Raw genomic sequence first — 19,696 nt, forward strand, 5'->3', positions numbered from 1 at the left:
CTACACATACAATGGAATATTATTCAGCCTTAAGGAGGAGGAAATTCTGACACATGCTACAACGTGGATGAACCTTGAGACTATTATGCTAAGTGAAATAAACCAGTCACAAAAGGACAAATACATGATTGCACTTACATAAGGTACTTAGAGTAGCAAGGTCTCTTCATAGAGACCAAGTAGAATGGCGGTTGGCAGAGGGAGGGAGAGAGGGATGGGGAGTTAGTGTTTAATGGGCACAGAGTTTCAGTTGAGGAAGATGAAAAAGCTCTGGAGACAGATGTTCTTATGCAACAATGTGAGTGTACTTAATGCCACAGAACTTTACTTTTAAAAATGGTTAAAATGGTAAATTCCGTATGTATTTTGCCACAGTATAAAAGCCAGACACAAAGTAGTACATACTGTGCAATTCTATTTATATACAGTTCAGAACCAAGGAAACCTACTCTATGATGTTAAAAGTCAGGGCACCGTTTACCTTTGTTGGTTGTGGGGTGGTGACTGGATGCGAGTGTGAGGAGGGACTACAATGCTACTCAAGTTCTAATTCTTTATTTGAGTGCTTGTTTCACAAGTGTGTTCATGTTGAGGAAATTTATCAGTGTGAACCCTTAGGATCTGCTTTTTTTCCCCATATGTATTTTATACTTGAATAAACAAACCTTTTTGTCTTCTAACTCCACTGGGCTGTTTTAGAAGCTTCCAAGATCATGGATGGGAAGGCCCCTTGGAAACTACCTAGGCCTATGCAGATGTAAGGGATGGTTACTCTTAGCCCATGAGTATTTATCCCAGCCAGCATCTTGTTCTGATGAATGATCCAACAGAGGCCCAAGGCTTGGCAGTGTCAAGTCTGGATTCAAACTTAGGCTTCTTGACTCCAGTGTTCACTCTGAGACGCCAAGGCCTCAAGTGTAAGAGTGAGTCTCTTAGATAAGCAAACCCCTTCCTTTCCCAGTGCCCTCTGCTTGGAATTGCTTTGCCCTCCAGAGGAAAACAAGAGCCCTGGTAGAGGCTGCTGAGCTCTATTTCCTTCCTTTGCATTTTTTTTTTTTTTTTTTTTTTTTTTTTTTTGCTTCTTTAATATTTAACCTTGTGCCAGGCATTTTCATATATATTATCTTACTTGAACTTGACCATAACACTCTGAGGTGTGGATGTTATTAAACTAAGGTAAGTGAAGAAACAGGCTCAGAGAGACAAAGAAACCCAACCAAGATCAAACACCTCATAAGTAGCAAAGATTCAAGCTCAATTCTTTCTGGCCTTAACCACATTCTTTCCTCTGCACCGCATGGCATCCCTCATATTCTCCCATTTTATTCAAATATTTTAAATAACTTACTGTCTGAAGCCAACACAGAAACACAGAGCAGAGATAGAAGCAGGGAAAAATGTCATGATGACTTCAGTGGAACCTCTGGATCCACCTGTACTTAAGTCACTTTGTTGGGTCTCTTTCACTTGTACCTGAAAGATTCCTTATTGATCTAGGTAGGTAGGAAAAGATGGCGGGGAGGTGGGGTGGGGGTTGGATACCAGTTGGAGGTTGGTCCTGATACAATACCCCTTAGAGGTCAACAGGTCCAATCTAAGGTCACACAACTGATGAGTGGCAGGGCCAATATTTGAACCCAGATGTGACTTCAAAAACCAAGGTATGTACAATTCTTTCTCTTGAATGAATGAATTTCCTGAGGGTTCTGAACCCTGCCCTTTTGAACAAGGTTAAATACCAGCCTATAACTGCCCTTGTCCTTCTCTCCTTTCTAGCAGACAGGATTCTGAAAGACACTCCCCTGTGCCCCACCCTCCCCTTCTCAAAGACTCCTGTCTTATAAGATTATCTTCTCAACTTACTAACTTCCTGGAGAATGCTTTCCACACCGGCAGGGCCGGACTGGCCTGAAGTATGAGGTCTGGTAGTGAGGACCATCCCAGCCAGCACCTCAGGGCTGCCTTCAGATAGAAGAAACTTATTATAGGACCCACACTTCAAAGCTACTTCCTTCAGTGGTGCCTGGGAAGTTAAGTTTACCAAAGTGATAATAGTGGAAAGTGGTGCTGAGTGAGTACAATCTGGTATTAAAAAGCCTGAGTTTGAATCCCTGATCTGCTGCTTTTTAACTGTCTGACCATGGATCTTGGTTTTTTCATGTGTTCAGTGGTGATACTACTATTTTATTATTGTTGCTGTTGTCTTGTGGGGTTGTTGTGAGAAGTATATGAGATAATGTATGTGAAACCACTTTGCAGATTATAGTGACAAGGATATGTGGAGGATGACTATTATTTGCTAGGCTATCTTCATTCTTGGGGGCTTCAAAAAGTATTGTATGAGTCAACTGGAGTCTCTTCCACTCCGATGTCCCAGTGTAAACACCCTGCTTGGCCCTTATTTGAGCTGAACAGCTCTTCTCACTCAAAGGGACTCAGGAATGGGATTTGCTTCTTGTGTGACCTTGGACTTCTGGCTCTCTCTTTTCTGATCTGTAAACTGGGGCTGGAGAGGGGGCAGATCTTAAATCTGATAATCCCTAAGGAATATTATGTCTCACAAAGGAAGTCGCCACCTTGAGGTCACTGCAAAGAGGGGGAAAACTATTAGACAGTTTATCATTAACAACAAGCACATCACATCTCAGAGCCCAGATGTGCTGTCCCACGTGCCCCCAGTTGCTCCTTAACATCTCTGGATGTTATCCCTCCATTTTACGGAAGTTGAAACTGAAGACCAAGAGAGCTAGACTGCAAGGGATTACTGAGATCTGTCCTGTGCTCCCTGTTCTGGGAACTGCTTGACTCCTACTCCAGCCATAGGTTCACGTGACCCAGCCTCTCCACCACAGTTGAGTGATCCAGTTGCCTTCCCAAGGTGACCAATCTCTGGGCCAAGCAGAGATTTTTCAGACTAGAAATGGGAAGTTCTCTGGTGGAGGCGCTACAAGATACCACACTGGGAGATGTTGGTAGACCTGTTATCTACCATGTGATGCAGAAATCAATCTCTCCCTCTCTCTGTTTCTCTGTCTCTCATTCTTGATTTCATTGTTGCTGAAACCAAGCCACGTGGCTGCCATTCTCACTCAGTGGTATTGTAAAAGATATCAGTTGGTTTTATCTCCCCTGGATCCTTTCCCCTCATTTTAATGAAATGACCCCCATTTTCCTTCAGGGAGTTACCCCTCTGCCATCTATGTCCTGGTGGGACTGTCTGTGATGGTTGCTCCCATCTCGCCCCCAAATCATGTGATGAGCATATGACCCAAACCAGTCTAGTTAGACTCAATCTTCAGGGAATTTTTTAGCATGAGCAGAGTGATTTATACAATGGAGGCAGTTGTCACTAAGCTTTTTTAATTGCAGTACCCCAAAGAGGTGATTTATGAGTTTTACCTACCTCAATCCCTATGTTGCTCAAATTGCTATCTTTCTCAAAGCCTCATTGTTTAATTTGACTTTGATTCTATCCAGTACCTTTCCAGTGCAGTCATTTTTTGGCTTAAGTTTTCCAGTGTTGGATTCTGTTGTTTGCAACCAAAGATTCTTAACTGATACAGAAATTGGAACTAGAGTTGAGTTGTAGACACCATATCCTCTAGGAAATGTGGGATATTCAAAATTAGTGAGCTGTGATGGGGCAAAATACAATGAGGTTGTTGTTCATGCTCTAGTCTGGGAAGCCAGCAGTGGTCTGCAATGGTAAAGACCTGTGTCTTACATTACTTCATAGCATCTGAGCACTGAGGAGGAAGCTCTCAGAGAAGGGATAACACGTGTCACAGTTAATTTTAAGGAAGTGAGGAACGTTCAGGCTGTGTGATAGAGCATTTTGTTTCTAACTGCACAGAATAATATAAAGAAAGGGAGAGTCAACAAAGGAAGCCCCAATGCCTTTTTTTTTTTTCCATACAGAATGAACAGACAGTATTTCTATGACTACAGTAAAAGACTCTCATGACTTGCAGTACGGCTGAGTTCTGCAAATACCAAAGTTGGCAATTGATTATGCAGGTTGCTGAATTCACAGCCCTGCTGCAGTTTGTGAAGTTAGGCATTAATAGGGTGCGGGACTATGACAAGTGGAATAATCGTATGAGAGATGTGGGAGAAAATCGAAAGCTCTCTAAAACACTGGGTGCAAACAGTTCTAAAACACCGGGTGCAAACAGTTCACACCTTTTCTTACAGGAGAAAGCTCACAATTTCCTGCTTGCCCCATCCCTCAAGGGTACTTAGCTGGAAGGTGGGGATCAGTTTGGCCTAGAGCATGACAAGTAGACACAGTAGGTAAAAATCCTGGACCTGTACAGAATTGCAGAAACTTGTTAACTGACACCATCAAAAATTTGGGGAAGTACCTGTGGAAATGGATTTTTGTGGTGTTTTGTCAAGGAAGGGGGAATGTAATTTTGGCTCAGGCTGATCTTCTTGATATGGATTCACTTACCAGGGATTATTTGGCATTCTCTGTGCTAGCTCCAGGAGCTGGCAAGGCTCTTAACAAAATGCAAACTTAAAACAAATGCTGGCCCATGCGAAATGGAACTTAAGGGCCCCAGATCCCTTGGCATCATGTAGAGGAAGGGATTCAAAGATTTCTGAAGACAGGACGCTGAATTGCATCTATTTTGTGCCTCATTCCCACAAATACCTCTAACTGTAGCCCTCACACTTTACCCTTGCTTTGAGGAAAGTCAAGAATGCTGGGTGGAGAGGCTGTAATTTGAAATAGTTTGCCTGATTCAGAGAGGAAGAAGAATGCAAAGATGTGGGAGGCCAGGCGTTGTCACTTCATCCTCGGAAATGAAGTGGGAATGATCATTGTAATATTCAGTAGGCTCTGTATGAGGCAAGAACTCATGGTGTAGTGTTACAGGCCGAAAGAATGAGGGTCGTGATCAACTCAGTATACTACTGGAGGCTATATGAGTAACCAGTAAACTGTTTCTTATAAATGCAGAATGTTGGCAAACTGACAAACTGCATCTGCCACCCAGAAGGAATGCTGAGGGCAGTCACGCCCCAAGCATAGTGTTTCTTGTAAATAGGTACATCTGAAGCCTGTTAGTAACAATATGAACCTGTGACCAGTTAAGCAGCTGACCAGTCGTTACCTCCTCCTCCCTTCTCTTGTTACCCAATAAATAGGAGGGAAGCTCGGGGGCTGCCTTTGCTCACTAGAAGCAGGGAGCTCTCTTCTTCTTCCCATGGCCCCTTCCTTTAAAACAGTTTCTTTTGTCTTAAGTTTTCATTTTTATGTTCCTCCCTTCATTCAGTCTTGTAATGACGTCTCAGGCAGTAACAGTAGTAACTGTATTAGTGACTGTCTCAAGTAGTAACCATGGCAGACTGCCACAGTGTAGGGCCCTAAAAAGTTAAAGGCAGCCCACTAAAGTCTTACTTGATTTGTTTAACCAGCGAAACATAAGAAACAAAACAAAGCAAGACAAAAACCAAAAACACTCTCCAGTTCTGGCAAAAATAAAAAATAAAAAAAAGTCACGACTTGAGCCACTATGATAGTTACAGATCATCACCTAACACTGGGCTTGCGTTTAATGATCTAAAGCCCTTTGATTGAAGGATATGCTACTCGCCTTTGAGGAAGGACTCTGCTATTCTACATGAGTGTCATATAACTATTTCTCTTGCCTTCTCCAAAAGGATCTGTGGCGATTTCCCAAGGTAACTGGATACTGGGGAAAGGGAAATACCACATTCAGGGAACCTTGATGAAGACTTCGAGCTAATACCAGTTTCTTTGGTTCAAGAGTACCACTGTAGGTCCATCTCATGTGAAAAATCGTGTTTTGGCTTTTGTCCATGCTACTGGAGGCCCAGAGGAATTCCAAAACTATTCTATATCAGCAGTTTCAGAGAGATAGTTGGAAAAGATCCCCATTTTGGCTCTCTGACCCATGAAGTGAGGGCCATTGTGATATAAAAGGCCAATAGAATCCAACTGAACAACTGTTTCAAAATAGAAAAGTCAACGATAGTAACATATCTTTAGGGGAGGCTGCAAAGATTAGTGTTTCTACCAAAGACCTTGCAGGCTGATGACCCCAATCAAAACACCATTAATTTCCTCTGTCTGATAGGTGCAAAATTAGATGGGTCTTGGAAAATGACAGTGGATTATTTTAGTCAGGTGATAATTCCATTTTTAACTGTTGTGTTAGATAAATGCTCATGATTACAGTCCCTGGAGTCATGCATCTACTGGTTTCACTCTCTACTCTGAGGAACAGAAACCACTGGAAGCATTTTGCTATTACCTAGAAGGGATAAGAGTTTTCATTTACTGTTCTAACTCAGGCATACCTCTGTTCGCCAGCTCTGTACCAGAAAGACCTTGATTCCCCAAATATCCCTATTCTAAAAGACAGCAAACTAATTTTGCTAAATCAGTTGACTAAATCACATTAACAAGGCCTGGAGAGCACAAAGAAGCAGACACTTCAGCTCTGTAGGCAAGACACACCTTTTGCAAGGTGGGAGATAAATACAGTGCATCTCAGTGAAGTTTCTTAGAGTGTCCAGTACCCTAGACATATGTGTTGTACTTCTGTCACCACAAAAGAAGTACAATGCTATCTGGATTTTGTTGGTTCTACTGCTGTCAGATCCTGGCTTGCTACTGGGCTTTGATGGTGAATGAAGGCCTAACTATAGGACATCAGGTAGTCTTCTGACCCAATGTGACCAACTACGATATCATCCATCCAGATAGAAAGTCAAGCATGCCTATAAGGACTCCATCATCAAGTGTATCCATGAGTATATAGGATTTGGCTCACGTGGACCCTAATGGTGTAAGTTGATTGCATGAGAAGTTTGCTTTCAATCAAGTTGCCTATTTTCTGATTAAACCCAATGACCCACTTGCAAATCTATTGCTTCCTATCCCTATGACTCTGAGTTCTGCTTACTTAGAGAGACTGTCACCTGGACTTTCTGAGCTTTTCTTTTCCCTAGGTGTGTATAAAGGGAGTTACAATCTTGATTAGGGTAATCCACCACCCTGTCAAGGGGAAATATGGTTACTGCTACACAAAGGAGGCAGAAAGGAATGCAAGTAACTCCATGGAATTCCTTGGGGAATCTTCACATGCCAGCAGGACTAACAAGTGCTCAGATTCTCTACGAATAAAGGTTTAGGTTACCCCATCAAACAAAGAATCCCAACCAACTAAAGTGCTGGCCAAAGGCAGGGGGCATGACATGGTTCACAGAGAAGGGATGTTATAAATGCCAGCGGCAGCCTTATGACCATTACAGAAATGAGGACATAGCAATGACCTGTTTTCCTCCTTGCTGTGTTTTTCTTTTCCTTTCCTCTAGTATATGTAGGGTATGCTGGTGGCAGTTACATTTACTATTTATTCCTTATATTACAGGATACTGAGACAGAATTAGTGGTACTAGTGGAAGAATGAACTTACAGCTGGATTCATGAACAGGATATGCCCCATAAGGTGTCTTTCCTTTGGGGAGATCAGTATATTTTCGTTATATATAAGAGAGTTCCCTTATGTTAGAAACATGCATAAGTCTGTGTGTATGGGAAAAGGATGGGAGTGTATGGTATGCTATTTTTGCCTATTAATACCTTTTGCCTTTATTTTGGTGACAATACGTGGTCTTTTCTTTGGGTAAGTACCCTTCCTCCAACTGCTGCAAATACGAATACGGTACCTTGCCCTCCATCCCTCCCAAGAGAGAGGCATATGACTCAAGTGAAATCAGACTCTCTCCTGGGATTGGAACTGTGAGCAGGATGATACAGGGAAGGAAGGTGACTGGAGGCAGATCATGTGGGTGGCAGTGTTTTAAACAGAAGGTTCATGAGTCTTGCTACGGAGGTCTCTAGAGCTCCCCTCACTCCTATATTTCCTGAGGCCTCGTCAGTCAGCTCTTCCTTTGATCAGGTGAATTTCACAGATATCCTTCTGTAGTGGGCCAAATGGTGGCCCCAAACATATGTCCATATTTTAATCTCTGGAACCTGTAACTGTTACCTTATTTGGGAAAGGGTCTTTTTGCAAATGTGATTAAGTTAAGGATCTTGAGATGAGGTCATCTTGGATTATCCTGGTGGGCCTAAGTGTCATCAAAAGTGTCCTTGTAAGACAGAGGCATTGGAAGATTTGACATACACAGACAGTGAAGTGAGATCAGAGGCAGAGACTTGAGTGATGCAGCCACAGCCAAGGAAAGCCAAGAATGGTGGCAACCACCACAAACTAGAAGAGAAAAGGAGAGGGTTTCCCCCCAGAGCCTCCAGAGGGAGGGTGGCCCTGCTGACATCTTGATTTTGGATTTCTGGCCTCCAGAACTGTCAGAGAGTACGTTTCTACTGTTTCAAGCCATCAGGTTTGTCTGAATTTGTTACAACAGCTGCTGGAAACTAATATCTCTTCCAACAAATTCATTTTTTGCTTAATGTCAGTTTCTTTTGCTTATACCCCAAACTCTAATTGTTAACAGTTATTCATCACTTTAATTATTCAATAAATTATCCTTTTTGACCAAGTTTGTTCCAACTGAATTCCTGTCACTTGCAACCTGTTCTGGCTGGCACAACCACAGACAAAGTCTGTGCCAAATCCAGGACTGGAGCCTGAGAATGTGGATTCCAAGTCACTCCACATATTACCCACCCTCTCCAGGCACTCAGGCAGCATGTCAGGGAGCCATCTCCACACAAGCAGAAACACGTCCTGGGGCCCAGCTCTTTATTTGCATAATGGTTTTCATTGATACATGGGAAGGGGAGCGAGTTGTTGCTTTTCTGCCAGGACCACAAACAGCCTCACAGTGGGCTCAGGCCAGATGGTTCTCTCTTGAGCTTTCTCCACACCAGTATTAGGGACCTGTTCGTAGGGTCAGAAAATTTGGAAGCCATCAGGTTTCTTGGTGTGTTCGGCAAGACCGTAAGGGTGGTCCATGCAGCCCTTCTGATCTGCCCCTAAGCTGGGTTCAGCCGGGCCTTGATGTAAGGAGCGGAGTATGCAGAAGGGCTGGTATGTGTGTGGTGAATTCATGAAAAGCCCTTTCCTGCTTAGCTCCATCCTCTGTTCCAATCTGGAGACCCAGAATCCATGCATATGTAGGAGGCCCACTATGTACTAGGCCCTGTGTATGACACACATGTGCCATTCTCTCTGCTTGGAGTACTCCCCCCTGGAACCCCATTTGCTTAATTAGCCATTTATCATTTGGATGGCAGGTTAGATTGTCACTTGCTCAGGAAAGCCTTCTCACTTTCTCGGGCCATGGTCCCTGATACATCATACACACCCGTACTTAGTAGAGCTCACTATGATGTATTTGTGTGATTACTGCATTAGAGTCTATCTTCCCTACTAGTCAGTAAGCTTCATGAGTATAGGGATATATTTTTCCACCACTGTATCTCTTGAGACTAGTAAGCAGTCCACAAGTCAGAAGCCAGTAAATCAGAGTGGCTGGGCATAACAACAGCATATGCATCTGTCTGTGGATGGCAGCGGGGGAGACGCTATGGGGAACCTGAGAGCGCATGCCTCACGCAAAGGCATTCAAATTCTTAAAATATAATAAAGTACTGTTGGACTAAGCCAAAACATGACTGCAGGCCACACATGAAGCCCCAGTTTAAGACTCTTCCAATGAGTATTTGTTGAGTAAGCGAGTAAACCTACAAGGAAGATATTGTAAAAATTTTAAGAACCAAGCAGGGACGGGGCAGGCAGAGCTGAACAGACCTCCTTTTCAGTCTTGTTCACACCTTTTTGAGGGCCAGGTCTCTCTCTGGCTATCTTTTTTTCCCCCTCTGTGCTTGGCACCCAGTGGGCTGTAGGAATTATCTATTCAACATTTACCAAACACCTGCTCTGCACCAAGCCCAGAGTTCAACCAGACAATGTCTTCCATCTTGAGGCTCAGGATGATGGGACAGAGACAGCCACAGTCAGACAACAGTATCACAGTGCTGGGTGCTGTAGCCACAGTATGTGGAAAGGGCTACTGGACCCCCTCCTCTGAGTTTCTCAGCAAGTGGAGAGAAGATTCGGCAGATGGGTATGAGAGATATGCCCCCAACAGGGATGACGGGGCTGGAGCTGGCCAGAAGGGACAGGACTGTCACACATGGGCCCGGATGGGTACTCTAGGTAGGGCTGGACAAGATAGGGCTGGACGTCTGTGTGATGGGCAGAAAGGAACTGCCAAGGTCAGACTGCGGGAGGAGGGCCTGGGAAGCCAGTATTCATATATGTCAGCCCTCTGCCACCAACATTTCAGAGCTGAGCCGGCTTTAAGTTAGAGACCCCTCTGCTCTACTTGGCTTTCATTGCCCTCTGGGTCATAGATTCTGACCGTTTGACAGAGGGGCTGGAATCTGGACTTGGGGGCAGGGATTGGACCACTTTACACAGCAAGTCTTGGTGCAGCTGGGTCTCCTAGACCTCAGGCCAGGGCCCCTTCAGATTTTCTTTCACATCAGCCCTAGGAGGAAGATTGGAAGATTATTGCTTAGCAAATCTTGCATACCAGCTAAAGAGGCAAGTACAATGCTATTGTACTTCCTCCCAGGACTCATCCTCCTTCCCTCCAGGACTCATCTTTGAGAGCTGACTCCTGCTGGATGCTCCTAGAAAGGAACCACAGCTGAGATCCAGAGCTCCTATATCCAAATCTCCTGTCTGGACCTTTCTCTGGCTCTGAAAGGGATTTCTTACCTTGTGGATCAACTCTGGGGATCCATGAATCCCCAAAACCCACATGCAAACTTCATGAGGGCAGAAGAAAGATGGAGTTGATGGAGCATTGCTCCAGGCCCACCAACAAGTCCAGATTCCAAACCTGTCTCTGCCACTTCTAATTGTGACATCTGGGAGAGGCATTGCTCATCTCTTAGCCTCGGTTTCCTCATCTGTGAAATGGCGATAATTATCTTTCTCCAACACAGGGCCAAACGTGACCTCGCTCATGTACAGGAGGTGCTCAGGAATCATTAGCATCCTTTCAACTTCCTCCCTCTGGCTCATGCCTGCTTCATGAATGGCTTGGAGGAAGGTTTATAAAGCTTTCTGAGTTGCTCGCAGAATCTCACAGAATCTAGGGTAGCACTGTCCTGCCCTGGGCCTTTGGAGGAAGGAATGGAGGAAGGAATGCAGCTTTTAGATCTCATTTCTCAGGACAGCATGAGTGATCTTGAGAGGCTCACTACCATGAAGAACTTTAGCAGGGGAGGAATCTTGGCTGTCTCAGCTGACTGTAGGGGCATGGCAGGGGGTCACAGATCCCTGGTTTTAATACATCTGAGGGTGTGGAGGCTCCCTGGGGGCCTGGGTCTCTAGATCTGCAGACCGTCCCTCCTGAGAGGTTTCTCGGGATGTCTCCAGAGATGCCTCCGACACCTCATCAACGCTGCTCAGCAAGTCCTCAAACTCCTGGTGGTTGCTGTTGCGCACGGCTGCCTCCAGAGCCTTCTGGCGCCGGTAGAAGTGGGAGAACTTGTTGAAGATGATGGTGATGGGGAGCGCCACCACCAGGATGCCCCCTAGGATGCAGCCTGAGGCTGCCAGCTTGCCAGCCACCGTCACTGGCACCACATCCCCATAGCCCACGGTGGTCATGCTCACTGTGCCCCACCACCAGCAGGCTGGGATGGTGTTAAAGCCCACGTCCTCCTCCTTTTCAGCTGTGTAGGCCACACCAGAGAACACTGACACACCCACGGCCAGGTACAGCAGCAAGATGCCCACCTCACGGTAGCTGTGCTGAAAGAGAATGTAGAAAGCCAAGTCAGAGTGGATGGGCTTAGAGGCCTGGTATGAGGCATATGGGGAAAGTGAGGCCCAGAGAGTATAAGGGACAGGTCCAAAGTCAGAGCAAGATAGAGCTGGTGCTAAGACCCAGGTCCCCTGACTTTAAGATCTTTGAACTACAGTTGGTAGCAAAACTCCCTGGTATTCAGCACAGGCCTAATTTCTATTTTCCAAGGTATCTGCTAGGCTACAGCTGTTTTTTCTAACTCCGGGTTACTGGTGGCACCACAGCCAGGGAATGAAGAGCTTGTTGTTGCAGAACCAAGAGAACCATAGTTTATATTCCACAATGCAAATAGTTGGTTTCATGTACTTTTGACTGATCTGAAAAGTATAAAAATTTCTTTTGCTCCTCCGGGAAGCTGAGAGGACATACGTCCCCTGGACCACCTATAGAATTCACTTTCCTATGGCCATGTATGTTTGCTTTGTCCCTGAGGCCAAGCTCTAGGGCAGTGATTTCAAACAGGGTGGTTTTGCCCCCCTCCCCTCTACCTCTGCAACGGACATTTGGGAATGTCTAGAGACATTTTGGGTTGTTGCAACTGGGACAGGTGTGCTACTGTCCTCTAGTGGGTAAAGGCTAGGGATGCTGCTAAACATCCTAAAATGTACAGGGCAGCTCCCAAATCAAAGAATTACTTGATCCCAAATGTCAGTAATGCAAGGCTGAGAACCCCTAGTCTAGAGCAGACTCTCTCCAACTTTAATGCATGGAGGAATCGTGCAGGGGTCTTGGCAGAACCCAATCGTGTAGTCTTGGGTAGAGCCAGAGAATCTACATGTCTAGGAAGCTTCCAAATGATGAGAAAGCTGCTGGTGGTCAGGGGCCTCACTTTGAGTAGCAAGGCTCTCATCTGGAGTATTTTACACCTGCATCTTAGACCCTGGCAGCCCTGATCAGTAATACTCTTCTCCCCTACTGAAGACAAAGCTAGTAGTGTTGGGCCCTGGCTCTCTGCATGGAGGAGACAGGGCAGCGTTCTGGGGCACAGGGATCTTCCCTGGGGAGATGCTGAGCTCGGGATCTGGTGAATGTAATTCCTTATACCTGCCCAGTGCCCTAGGATTCTGCCTAGGTCATCTGCCAGCACCCAGTATCCTGAGGGCATACAAGAGGCTTTACTAAGCCTTGGGTTGAAGGGATCTTTCTTTTAGCATTGTCTGGGGATTATCAGCAGAGTTGCATGGAGCTTTAGGAGAAAGAACATGAGGTGCTGGAGGCAGGCACAGCTGGGTTCTTCTCTGGGCTCTACTGCTTATTGAGGAACCTCCAACAAGCACTGTCACCTCTTGGAGCCTCAGTTTCCACATCTGCAAAGCAGTGACAATAACACTTACCTCTGTTTAAACCTCTCAGGAACTCTCCTATGCCCTCAGGACCAAGTCCAAAATCATGTGCCAAGACTTCATGGCCCTTCGGTACCCTGCCCAGCTCACCTCTTCAATCTCATCTCTGGGAATCTCCTTCCCTCCATGTCCTCCTCCCAGCATTCATCCTGTTCTCTCTCCAGGCCTCGGCACACGCCGTTCGCCTTGCCTCCCTCTTCAAACCAGGCTGATTTCACCCCCTTGAGCGCAAGCTTGCCAGGGCAGTGATTCACCCACAATGCAGCACCTGGCACAAGGAGGATGCTCAGTAAACTGCAACCAGGCTTTAAAGAGCCAACCCTCCAACCTCAGCTTCTTCATCTACCGGAAGAGAATAAATAATAGCATCTTCCTGAGGAAGTTCTCCTAAGGACTAAATTGATAATGGATGTGAAATTGGCACAGATTGAGTGCTCAGTGTTAGCTCCTGGGACTATTCCTACACTTTACCTATTAAGAGTGACCTATGATTATCAGAGCCCCGATAGTGCCAGAAGAAAGGCTCTAGCAGAAAGTCAGCATCCTGCTTGGCACATCTTTATGATACATATAATTTGATGTTTGATAGATATATCAAAAGTGATCTTTGTCTTTTTTCTTTGCTTTGAAAAAGAAAGACAAGCAAAGCTATGCTCCAGTTTTCTCCCCAGGAAAAAGGTAAACCCTTCTTTACAGAGCTATTGGGATAATCAGACTGCATGTGAAACATACACCTGGTGTCCAGCCCTGTGCCTGGCACAAAGGACGGGGTCTCAGTTCAACGTGAGCCTGGACTTGGGAGGCTTGTAAGTTTACCTGCTAACGTGCCAGATGGCTACACCCGCCTTATCCCCGCTCCAACCTGGCCTCAAAGGCCGTACCTTGAGTGTGGCTCCCAGCGAGCGCAGCCCAGTGGAGTGGCGCGCCAACTTGAGTACGCGGAAGATGCGCATGAGGCGGAACACCTGCACCACCTTGCCCAGGTGGCCGAGCTCCTTGCCGCCCTGGTCGCCCAGTGCCACACCAGCCAGCAGCGTGAGATAGAAGGGCAGCACAGACACAATGTCGATGAGGTTGAGCGGGTGGCAGAAGAAGTTGCGCGTACTGGGCGCCAGCAGGAGGCGCGACGACACCTCGAAGCTGAACCAGGCGATGCAGAAGTACTCGAGGCGTCGCAGCACTGGATCGTCGCGCACGCCTTCCGGGCTGCGGCCCGCGGCCACCGCAGCCACGGCGGCCGCCGCCTCGCGGGCCTGGTACTCGGGCAGGCTGTGGATGCACATGGCGGCGATGGAGGCGAGCACCACGCTGATGGAGACGCAGCTGAAGAGCTTGCTCGGCAGCGAGTAGCCCGGGTTCTCCATGGTCAGCCAGAGGCGGCGGCGCAGGCGACCACAGCGCGCCGCGCCATAGCGCGCCAGCTCTCGCTGCACGTCGGAGATCTCGTCGGGGCACGGGTCCACGCTGCTCGGCGTGTCGCTGTCCTCGTCCCAGGCGCGCGGCTGGGTCAGCCGCCTCTCCAGGTAGCGCGCGCGGCAGCACGCGGCCAGCGCGTTCTCGCCGAGGCCCCAGTAGTCGGCCTCCTGGCCAAAGGCGAAGACGCACAGCTCGTCGAGCACGTGCAAGTGGCCGGTGCGGTAGAAGTGCAGCAGGCCCAGGAAGAAGCCCGGGTGCCTGTCGAAGTAGAATTCGCGCGCCGCGGCATCGTAGTCGTCGCACAGGCGCCGCGCCTGCTCCTCCGACGCCGCGGCCTGCAGGCGGCCCAGCCGCGTGCCCGGGAAGCGCGCCAGGGCTCGCGCGCTCAGCAGCCGCCGCACGCCACCCACGTTCACGCGCAGCGCCTCGTCGCTTTGCCGCCAGCGGATCCCAGTGTCAGGACTCGGAGACTCGCTCACCAAGACTTCAGTGCCCCTCCCTGCGGACACCAGAAGGGCGCGCTGAGGAGTTCCTGGGCTTCCCTTCCAGGAAGACCAGGTTAAAATCCCCTCCTCCATCCAACCAGCTAAGGGGTGTTGGAGACTCTGTGTGAAGCATCTGGTATGCAGGAGGCGCTCAGTAGGTGGCAGGTGCCCTCTGGACTCAGAGTCAGGCCTGGCTTTGACTATCCTTCATCCCCATCATTTGACTTTGGTCAAATCACTGACCCACCCCACCCCCATTTCATTTTTCTCCTTTGGAAAATAAATGCTGAGATCTACCTGGAAGGATAGGAAAGCAATGGAATCGCAGGATGTCCTGGCACCTAGTGGGTGCTCAATAGGATGTCTCCTTTTCCAGAACAAACTTGGATTTATTTACAGCAAAGTTCTACTGTGGGATCTTGGGCCCTCCAACCCTCTGAACCTGTTTCTTCTGCAAAATGAGGATAGTAACACTTACCTCCTAGGGGTGTTGGGAGCACCACTTTAGACCGGAAGCTCTCATAGTGTGTTCCCCGGACCAGCAGCATCAGCATTACCTAGGAATTCGTCAAAGATGCAAATTCTCAGCCTGCCATCGATTGACTGAATCGGGAACTCTAAGGGTGGGGTCTAGCAGTCTGTGTTCTAACAAGATTGGAAAGTGATTCAGATACATGGTCAAGTTTGAGATCTCCTGCTTTAGCTTATGTAAAACATCTGTAGAGTCAGCCAGACATGACCTTGAACTTTGGCTCTCTTGTGTCACCTTAGGCAAGTCACATCACCTCTCTGAGCCTCTGTGAAATGGAGATAAAAATACTCACCTCAAAGTGTGGTTATGAAGATAAAATGACCTAATGTCTTTCTTGGGCTTGGCTAACAGAAGGAATTTAATAAATTATTCACTGGTGTCATTGTCTTCTGGAGTCAGGCAAACCTGGGTTTATCTCCACCCCTGATGCACCGGGGGGCTGGAGGAAGCTATTTATCCTCCAGGTCTCAATTTACTGCACATTGTAGACAATAGCACCTACCTCTGGGGATGGCTGGAGGATGAAGGTAGATTATAGAAAGTGCTTAGCCTTAGTGGATACTCAGGGAGGATTTAGGTTCTTCTACCACCCCCTGACTCCTGGCTCTGCTGGAATTGGAGGCTAGTGACACCTCCTCACCACTGGCAATCTCATTTGCATTGTGGGTTCAGTAATGCCTAGACTAGGGATTAAGTGTGTGTAAAGCACCTGGGCTTGGCGTTGAATGAATTTGGGGTTCCACCCTTAGCTCTGTCACGATTAGCTCTGTGACCTCAGGCCAGTCTCCTTCCCACTCTGGGCTTTAGCTCTTTTACCTCTAGAATGGGAGTAATGTTGCTTTGGATGAATCATTATTGTGGTATCTGTTCAAAGCCCTGGGGAAACAGTAGATGCTCAATAAATGTTAATCCCGTGTACTTCCCTCTGGTCAGACCTCAGTCTGCCACTTACTAGCTGCTGACCTTGAGTGCATTCGTTGCCCTCTCTGGGCTTGTTTCCCTATCTGTGGAACGGAGTAGCATCATACTTTCCAGGAGAGGCTCAGAGGATTAAATGATGCAAGATATTGACTGCCAGCATGGTCCCTGGCACATAATCAATGCACAATAAACATGTGTGATGTAGCTCCACTCCCACCTCCACTTGGATCTCCACCTGCATTTGGCATCAAAAAATGAAATTTCTAATCCAGTTCCATCACCCATTAGAAGCATAATATTGGACAAATCCCTTCATCCATCTGGAACTCACTTTCCTGCTCTGTGAAATGGGATAATTAATTCAACAAACATTTTCTGACAAGAACCTGAAGATCAGTAAGAAAGATTAAGTGACTTGTTCAAAATCACCCAGCTAGTCCATGGCACAGCTAAGGTTGGACACCAGGTTTTTTCATTTCATTCTCTCTCCACACACTTATTTTGAGCACCTCCTATCTGCTAGTCACTTCTCTGGGCTCCATGCACACCTCACTTGGTTTAATCTCTACACCAACCCTGCCAGGGAGGTTTTCTAATCCCACTATACAGATGAGTAAACTGGACCAGCCAGGGTCTCCAAAGCGCGGCCACCCCACACTGCTTCCTCCTTGCGGGGTGGGGGGTCTCATAGAGGGGGTAAGAGCACCAGGAACCCCAGGCAGCCCCGCCTCCCACTCTGGCTGCCCCGGACTATCCCGGAGCCCGTCCCTCCCCAGAAGAGACCCCTTACCTGTCGTGGCACCTCCCAGGCGCCTCCTGTGTCTGTCCCAAAGGCACTGAGGCTGGGGGCCGCTGGCTATACTCGGTCTCGCCGCTGTCCCGCCGGCCGCGCCGGCCCCGCCGAGCCTCCTACTGCAGGCGGCCCCGCTGCCCTCTCCTTCCTTCTTACTTGCCTAATCCCCCGCGGCTGAAGGCCGCATCGATCGCTGCCGGAGGAGGGAGTGAGGCCGCTGGCGGCTGGAGGCGGCGGTTTCTATTCCTGACTCGGTTGGGGGGTGGTGGTGTCAGGAGACTGGGCCTACCTGCAGGGGCATCCTCCGGAGTTACGCGACCGGGAAGGAGGGGTCATTTAGGGCATGAGGATTCCCCCTAGAGAGGGATTTCAGCAGAAACTTCTCTGGCAAAGGAACAACAGTAATCATGATTTGCTTAATTGAGTGTTTAGTATGTGCCAGGGTACCTCAGCTGCCGTGATTGATCTCAGCTATTCCTGGCACACTCTTGACAGGGCCAGGATCTTATGTCCCCCATTTTAGGGGTGAGCTCCAGTCACTTCCTCACACCGTGGGCAACTGAGTGAGGGAGCTGTAGAAGGTGGCCTCATCTCCCTTGGAGTCCCAGGTTCTTCCTAGGTGAGCTGTGAAACTTGAAACGATCATTTTACCCCTGAGGCGCAGTGTCCTTACCTGCCCACGGGCTCCTGATTCCAACCTGCCAAGTGGGTTGTGAGGGCAAAGAACATATGCCAAAGAGCTTTGTAGAGGTTGTGAAGTCCCCACACGTGTACCTATTGTGTGGCTGCTGTGTGCCTGGTTGGGGAGAGGCTACTGGAGACTAGGGCCTGGATATGAGCCTTTGCAAATATTGTTATTAACAATAATGATAATTACCATTAATTATTTAGTACTTACCTTGGGTCAAGCGTAGACCTCAATCGCACTCAAACTGCAAATTTATCTGTTCAGTAAGTGCTACTATTATTCCTATCTCACAGATAAGAACTGCTTTGAGAGGTGTGGTGACTTGCCAGAGGTCCCATGGCTGACTTCTGAGTCCTCTAGGCCAGCACTGTCCAACACCTTTAATGTGAGCCACATATATTATTTTATTTTTTATTTTTTGAGATACAGTCTCACTCTGTTGCCCAGGCTGGAGTGCAGTGGCACTATCTTGGCTCACTGCAACGTCTGCCTCCTGGGTTCAAGCGATTCTTCTGCCTCAGCCTCCTGAGTAGCTGGGATTGCAAGCATGCACCACCACGCCAGGCTAATTTTTGTATTTTTAGTAGAGAGGGTGTTTTGCCATATTGGCCAGGCAGGTCTTGAACTCCTGGCCTCAAATGATCCACCTGCCTCGGCCTCCCAAAATGCTGGGATTACAGGCATGAGCCACTGCACCCAATCCACATATACCCTTTTAAATTTCTGATTGCAACATTTTAAAGAAGTAAAAAGCAGGTGAAATTACAGTTACCCCTTGAACAGTGGGGGTAAGTGAAACCACTCCTCCATGCCTAGAAAATTAGAATATAACTTTTGACTCCCCTGAAACTTAACGAGTAATAACCTACTGTTCGCCAGAAACCTTACCGATAACATAAACAGCCGATTAACACATAAATAATATCTACATATATCTTAGGCATTCACGACGTATCTAACTTTTTCTTCAGGCTTTTGATAATTCTAGGCTACATGGTTCATCTGTAAGTTTTTTCAAATTGTCACAAATCTCCAAAAATTTTGCAATGTATTTATTGGAAAAAGATCTGCAAATAAGTGGACACTAGCAGTTCAAACCTGTGTTGTTTCAGGATCAACTGTATTTTTAGTAATATCTTTTATTAAATCTAAAATATTATGATTTCAACATTGGAATCAGTAAAGAAATTATTGAGATATTTTACATTTTCTTTTTTTTTGTAGTAAGTCTCTAAAATCCAGTGTACTGATTTTTCTTATTGTTACACAACAAATAACCACAATTTAGTAGCTTAAAATGATACAAATTTATGATATCATAGTTCCTATAGGTCAGAAGTCTGGGCATGGCCTTACTGGACCCTAGGGTTCTCACCAGGTTGAAGCCAAGGTGTTGGCCAGGGTTGAGGTTCTCCTGTGAGCTTCAGAGTTTTCTTCCAAGCTCACAGATTGTTGGCAGAATTCATTTCCTTGTGGTTATAGGACTGAGGTCTCTCTTTTCCTGCTAGCTGTCCACTGGTGATCAATCTCAGATTCTAGAAGCTGCCTACAGTTCCTGCCCCATAGGCAGTTCATAGCATGAATGCTTGCTTTCTTTTGGGCACATGAGAGTGCTGAATTCCTCTCCTGTAACCGGTCAGAGAAAAATCTCTAACTTTAAAACTCTCACCTGATTAGGCCAGGCCCACC

General features: G+C 47.1%; 1 protein-coding gene across 1 annotated transcript; it reads right to left on the bottom strand.

The window, feature by feature from the left end:
- Nucleotides 1-7,630: 7,630 nt before the first annotated feature.
- KCNS1 (potassium voltage-gated channel modifier subfamily S member 1) lies at nt 7,631-17,514 on the bottom strand. Its single transcript, XM_033186525.1, has 4 exons — nt 17,317-17,514; nt 15,552-15,630; nt 14,054-15,087; nt 7,631-11,774 (listed from the first exon to the last, which is right to left on the bottom strand). The coding sequence occupies exons 2-4, from the start codon at nt 15,625-15,627 to the stop codon at nt 11,304-11,306; spliced, it is 1,581 nt and encodes a 526-aa protein (XP_033042416.1). The 5' UTR covers nt 15,628-15,630; nt 17,317-17,514; the 3' UTR covers nt 7,631-11,303.
- Between the last annotated feature and the right edge of the window lie 2,182 nt (nt 17,515-19,696).

Source organism: Trachypithecus francoisi, unplaced genomic scaffold (genome assembly GCF_009764315.1).
Source record: "Trachypithecus francoisi isolate TF-2019V2 unplaced genomic scaffold, Tfra_2.0 Lachesis_group21, whole genome shotgun sequence".
NCBI classification, from domain to species: domain Eukaryota; kingdom Metazoa; phylum Chordata; class Mammalia; order Primates; family Cercopithecidae; genus Trachypithecus; species Trachypithecus francoisi.

Coding starts and splice junctions, on each gene's coding strand:
- KCNS1 (XM_033186525.1), bottom strand. CDS start 15,627: ATGCTGATGCTGCTGGTCCGGGGAACACACTATGAGAGCTTCCGGTCT. Junction 15,088..15,551: donor GCTCCCAACACCCCTAGGAG/GTAAGTGTTACT, acceptor TGGTGTCCGCAG/GGAGGGGCACTGAAGTCTTG. Junction 11,775..14,053: donor CGCTGGGAGCCACACTCAAG/GTACGGCCTTTG, acceptor ATTCTCTTTCAG/CACAGCTACCGTGAGGTGGG.